This window comes from Lathyrus oleraceus, chromosome 4, assembly GCF_024323335.1.
Source record: "Lathyrus oleraceus cultivar Zhongwan6 chromosome 4, CAAS_Psat_ZW6_1.0, whole genome shotgun sequence".
NCBI classification, from domain to species: Eukaryota; Viridiplantae; Streptophyta; class Magnoliopsida; order Fabales; family Fabaceae; genus Lathyrus; species Lathyrus oleraceus.
Genome location: NC_066582.1, coordinates 331,386,196 through 331,392,817, shown reverse-complemented (window position 1 = coordinate 331,392,817; position 6,622 = coordinate 331,386,196). Strand labels below are relative to the sequence as shown.

The 6,622-nt window shown below is 39.9% G+C and overlaps 1 protein-coding gene across 1 annotated transcript; it reads left to right on the top strand.

The window, feature by feature from the left end:
- Positions 1 to 4,938: 4,938 nt before the first annotated feature.
- Positions 4,939 to 6,036, top strand: LOC127137309 (uncharacterized). Its single transcript, XM_051063780.1, has one exon. The coding sequence runs from the start codon at positions 4,939 to 4,941 to the stop codon at positions 6,034 to 6,036; it is 1,098 nt and encodes a 365-aa protein (XP_050919737.1).
- Positions 6,037 to 6,622: the final 586 nt, after the last annotated feature.

Genomic DNA, 6,622 nt, shown 5'->3' with positions numbered 1-6,622 from the left:
TTCAAACTGAATGTTCTGTATACAGATGTCATGACATTAGGTCTAACATCTCAGTAAAATCCTGCACATTCACATTTTAAACACCCTGCAGGAACCTGTTATCTTATGTCAAGACAACACTTATGACAACTTGTGAACACTTTAGGTTTTACCAAAATTGTTGCCAACACATAGAGCCAACAGTTGTGAGTAATTGGATTTGAACTTAATTGATAATGATGATTAAGCTTGGGATTGACTAGAGTTGGGATAATGTTTGTTGATTGAATTGATAATTATTGATGAATATATTAATTGTAATGGTGTGAAAATTGTTGGAATGAATTGAAGATGATTATGGTGATTTCAAATCGATGTGGATTATGTTAATTGCTATGTGAGAATCATGTTGATTTTGTAAACTCTTGTTAAATTGTTGGAGCAAATTGTAAGAGTTCATTGTGGATAATTTTTCGAACGATGTTAATGGAAGTTGGATGATGTTGTTTTGAGGTTAATTTGAATAGAAATGGAGTATTGTGTTGATAATCTTGAATCAAATTCATGAGTATTGATGGTGTTGCTTTATGTGTCAATTGTTGTGTTGAAAATGCATGATGCTTGACAATTTGCTTGAGAAATAGGCGATATTTTGGTAGGTTTAAGTGTTGTATTTGAGTGTCAAGGTTGATTAAATGCTTCAAATGTTGTTGAGATATTCCATTGAGAGCTTAATTTTGATTCCATTTGTTATGCTAAATCTTTGTGATGGCCTTTTGTGACAGTGTAATGTTGTTTTGATTTGTGTTAACATTTGATATGAATTTGAATGTTGTTGTTTCCATGAGTTTGGATTTTATTTGAAATGTGATATCAAGTTGAGCTCAAGTATGCATTTGTTCATATCTTTTGATCCGTAGCATTTGTATTGTGTTTTGTAATAATGGAAACCGCATCGGTAAGTGATTCTGGAAGCATTCTGATGGTTTATTTTTGATTTCAGAATTTCACTTTTGCACGTTTTCGGTTCTGTTTTTTTAAAAGGCTTAAAAGTCGTGCTTCCACTTAGTTTTTGGCCGAACCGAGTTTATTTATGGGTTCCTTGGCCCGTTTGCTAGTCACCATGCGATTTTTGTCCCGTTCCGAGTTAATGATTTTTGACGCATATTTTCCGATTTTATCGATTTTAAGTGTCGTTTTGTATGAACTTTGTATTCTCACATTCCTGTTTGCATATGATTATGTTTATATGCTTGTGGATGTTCATTGTGATTGAATTTGCATGTTTTCGGGTTAATTTTGCACGCATCTCAAGTGGTAATACGCGACTGCCCCGGACGTTGCTCAGTTGTGTTTACATACTATTTTCGCACCTCTCTCACTTTTATTCTATGATTATGATGAAGATGTGATGTGCTTTACTCTTCCCTGCTATTTTGGCTCGTTTGTTGAGATGCGCAAGGTACACCGATTGAAAGTTCCAAGCGCGTGATTGAATGCACTCCCCTCTATTTGTGGGGATGCGGATTCGCTATTCTACATGAGCTATGTTACCACGAGTTCGTTATTCCACACGAATTCTTGGTTTCCTATTTCTCGGGAAATGTACTTTGTTTATCTATATTCGTTTTGGTATTTACGTGATGCAGGTTCGTGTATACCGATGTCGTTGCGATTTATTTTCGCCGACGGTGTCCATTTGCATTATGGATTATGTTCCGCCTTCTAACTGCGTTTGGTTTAGTTGATGCTAGCTTGTATGAGATTCTCTGGGTTTCTGTTTTTCTGCATTACTTTCTCATTACATATTTGCTATCTGTTTGGTATACTTCTTAACCCTTTTACTTTTCCGCATTATCTGATGCCATGAGAAGTAGGGTAGACATTCATCATTGATTCCATGAGAAGTAGGACCTAGACATTCATTGCATAAGTCCTACTCTGTAGGTCATGTTTGCTAGAAGTTCGTTCCATGTGGGTATGCAATCTAATTTGTTTGTTTATTTTTGTGCTAAAGACCTCTAAAGAGGCGTCCCCTTCCCAATACCCCTGATAAGTCCTCAAGAGAAGGCAAGCGGGGAGGGTCCGCAATCGACCCCCGCACTTTCGTTTGTGTCGTTCATTAGCTCGCGTTACACGTTGACGCCTTTGAACTGATTCACCCGTTCTTGTTATCGAGTCGGTCAAGTGGAAAAGGATCTTGCAATCGGATCCCCACGCATTGTCTAGCTCGCATCGCCCGACGCTAATGCTTTGTGCTCTAACGTACTATGATTGGTATTCCCCATTTCCGCACTTGCCTTGGTGACTTGATACCATGGTTAAGGAAACATATTTCCAAACAAATGAGTTTGTTTGCATCGGTCAACACGGCCTCGAAGCTAAAGCCTTCCCCTATCCTACTTTGATATAATATCATTGCTAGGTGCCCCCTTTCCCTTTACCAACTTTGGTAATTCGATATCACTACTTGACTTCCTTCTCCTTTACCTACCGTTGGTGCCATGTCATCTCGGTAGGCGTGTGCTATTCGGTGTGAATGGATATTCCCCAAGCGTGTGATTGTAATTGATTATCTATTTGATTTGATTCTTGATTGTATGTTTTGACTTGCTTCGGCTTGTCAATCACCACACGACGCATTCACAAGCATGATTGCACAACACTTGCACATGCCATGATATTCTATCCCTGATTTGTATTCTATCTCTGATTCGTATCCTATCTGTCATTATTTCCTCACCACTACACTGCATGGTTGAGTTTGTATGAACCGTGTTCACCATTATCCTACGTGGATGCTCATGTTTGATTGCATTGTATTCTGCATTTACGTGCACCATTATCCTATACAGTCATTATGTTTTGTCTCTGTTATCCTACACGGACATTTGGAATTTACGTGCACCGTTATCCCATACGGTTGCTACGTTTCATCTCCGTTATCCTACACGAACATTGCATTTTGTGTGCACCGCTATTCCCATGCGGATGCTACATCTTCTCTATTATCTTACATGGACAATCCCATTTGTGTACGCCGTTATTCTATGTGAATATTAAGTTCTTTTACACCTATCGTACGACATAGATTGCATTTTGCATGATTACATATTCCATGATTTAATATAGTTTCCGTACAGCTCACCACATACAGTATATGGATTATATTATCCTATACGGATGTCCACGTACTGATTGCGCAAATTCTATTGCGCATTTCCTTTCTACGTTCGATTATGTATATCCTATTGCATACATCTATGCTTCATGCATATTCTATTGCACCTGTTTGTGATGGCACATATTCTACTGTGTACATCTTTTCACGTATATTCCACTATGCATTCATCTGCATTGCTTGCGTACGTTGTAGTTTGATATAGTTGTACACGCTCATCTCTTGTATCTTTTATGTATGCTCCGTGATTCGATAAGGTGTTCACATACTAATTGTGTATATTCTATTATTCTTACTTCTTCTCACGAGCACTGTTATCTTATACAGTTGCCACGTTTATTCTACCGCACCTGGTACTCCAACTCTGTTATCCCATACGGATGCTGAGACATCGATCGCGCACATGTTTCCACACGCATCTTTGCGTTCACTCTACTTTGTTTTAATTTACCCTATGGTTGTCATTAATATGTTTGTTTACCGTGTATGTTCCCTTGATATGGACATTATGCGTGTCTGTTCACTCTGTGCGCTTTATGCATTTACTTGCTATCTATTGCATCATCATGCATTGCATTCTGTTTTTTTTTCTTTTCACTCCTTTTTGATGGGAACTCCGAGTGCCTTGATCTCTCACTGCACGAAGAGGGTACGTAGGCGCAAAGGTTCACAACCACAACAGGCACAATCATGCGTTTTTATCATTTTTTTATCATTGGTCATTCACTATTTATACCATGTTCATGCATTTGCATTTCAGCCTAGTTCTAAGCAAACCAACCCATTTAGATAGACAACTTGAGTGGATCCCGTAGAGTACTACGAATGCGTGGGGTGCTAATACCTTTCGCTCGCGTAATCGACTCCATTACCCTATCTCCTGGTCGCGAGACCATCAGATTCCCTTTTTCAGATTTATTCAGTGTTTCCTTTCCTGCTTAGGATTAATTACATTGTTGGCGAATCTGTTGTTTGTTTTCTTCTATGCCTTATTTCGCCTTTGTACTGTGGATTTTGAAAACCCCGGGAGCGACAGCTGGAGACTCTGTTGGGGACGAGGCAATTTCCTTAAGCGAGTTAGTCCTAGCTCTTGTCATTTTTCCTTTGGGCTTGGTTAATTATTGCTTTGTTGCATTGCCTTTGTATGTATGTTTTACCACTTTTTGCATTATATTTTTGCATCCTGCATCTGGATTTACTGGTTTCTTCACTCTATACTGTTGATGTGATGTGTTTTCTTTGGCAGGAGGGAGTTACTTAAGGTAAAAGGCCCATTACCTATGCTAGTGTACATATAGGGTTTAGCGTGGATACTCATGTGGAATCGCGTGGCCCTTGACACATTGAGGAAGCATGGGACACCACAGCCAGAAGAGGTTTTCTCGAAAACACCTTCGTCTTGCACCCTTCGTGCAATGTATAAGGTATTTTTCCATAGAAAACTGAATCATGGTGACCTTTTAGGGACCTCGTTGTGTCTAGAACATACCCGTGAGAATTGGGATGGGACAGGTGTTCTGAAAATAAGCTTTCAACATACCCAATTTTCTTGGTTTTTCTCAGAATCAGAAACGATGGCGGAGCTTTGAACTTGTTACATTTGGTCCAGTTCCAGCTTAATTCTATCAGCAGCACAACAATGGTTCAGAATATCGGAGCCTTGATCTTGTTGCATTCATAAACATTTTTAAATTGCATTAACCCGTATATTAACATACATGTTCATTTATTTCCAGGTGTATTAATTTTCGAGTCTTGTTGTTTAAAGTACCCTGAAGATGGAGGATGTTCAGAAGCCAAGGCACAAATATCATGTTGGTTATAAGTTCCCAGAGGTGTATCAAGATGGTCTTCTTGGTTTAGTCAAGAGATTCCTTGCTAACAATTCAGACGTCTTCATAAGAGATTATGGGCGGATTTTGGTTTACTTAGAGTCTCCGTTGAGCGATTTTCAGAGGGATGTTGTTCACACCCTATTGCAGTTTTATGATCGTCCACTGAGATGTTTCATGTTTCCGGATTTCTTATTGGCACCCACTTCGGAGGAGTACTCCAACCTTCTTGTCATTCCAGTGTTGCATCAGGTTTCGTTCCATGCTGGTATGAAGGAGCCAGAAGTTGTTCATATCGCCGCAACTTTATTTTCTCAGGAATCTATTATGAAGGCAAATATTCGACATAAAGGGGGTGTTAGTGGTTATCATCTGGGGTTTTTTGTGCAGGAAGCAATTGTCAAAGTTGATAAGAAAGACTGGAAGGCCTTTAACGCCATTCTCGCCTGTTGTATCTATGGTATTATGTTGTTCCCGAACGAGAGAAAGGTTATGGGTATGAACGCCATTTCTATCTTTATCCAGAAGAATCTGGTGCCCACTCTTTTCGGAGACCTATATCATTTTGTGCATTCTAGAAGCGAAAAAGGCAAAGGTGGAATGGTTTTCTGTTGTGCTTCGTTGTTGTATCGATGGTTCACTAGTCACCTTCCTTCGCAAGGGGCATTTGTTGATACACAACATACTATGAGATGGTCTAATCACTTGATTGGGCTAACCTCCAAAAATCTCAATTGGTACAAGCCAGGCTTGGGAAAATTGGGGAACAAAGAGATTATTGTCAAATGCGGCGGATTTCCTAATGTCCCTCTCTTGGGCATAAGAGGTGGCGTCAATTATAATCCTACACTTGCTAGAAGGCAGTTGGGGTATGCACTGAGGGTACCTCCAACCGATCGGGTAGTGATGGAATCCTTGTCTTATAATGTGCCTGATAATACTAGGATGATGGAGAAAGTTGCCAAAGCTTGGGAAAACGTTCATTTAGAAGGTAGTGCTTATTTTGGAAAAAGAGATGCTGGAATTTACTCTCCTTATGTTTAGTGGCTCGCTGAGAGGAACAAGATCCGACGATGGCCTTCTCCTTTGGAAGCTCCTTTGAATGAGCAGAGTCCTGATCAACCTGACGCAGTGCTCAAAGGGTCTTATGATCAACTCTATGCTCAGAAAGTTCAATTGTAGTCGCAGAATGAGGAATTGGGGGTGAAACTCCTTGTGCCCGAGCAAGAAAGGAATCAATTATCTCATAATCTTGAGAAGATCCAATAAGAGCCGTGCCAAATTCCATTTAGTCGAAAGAGATCAAAAGTCGGGCGGGGTAGCGGAAGTTCCTCCTTTCCCGAGATTGACTACAAAAAGGCTTTCGAAGAGGCTGAGAAGAAGCTTATATTGAAGCGGAAAAGTATTGACTCTCTCAAAGTATCCAAGGAGATCATGAGGAAGAGTTTCAAAGCGTAGATCGAAGGGTTGGAAAAGAAACTCAATGAGGATATTGATCAAAATCTAGCTGCTGAGACTATGCTCAAAGGAAGCGAGGTCCGATTGGGGGAAAGTGCTTGAAGAGAATGCTAATCTCAAGAAGAAGTAGTTGTTTGTCTGTTTTGATGCACTGTATTCGGGTCACCATCAG

What these genes read in the sequence shown, in the direction of transcription:
- LOC127137309 (XM_051063780.1), top strand. Translation starts at nt 4,939, where the DNA reads ATGGAGGATGTTCAGAAGCCAAGGCACAAATATCATGTTGGTTATAAG.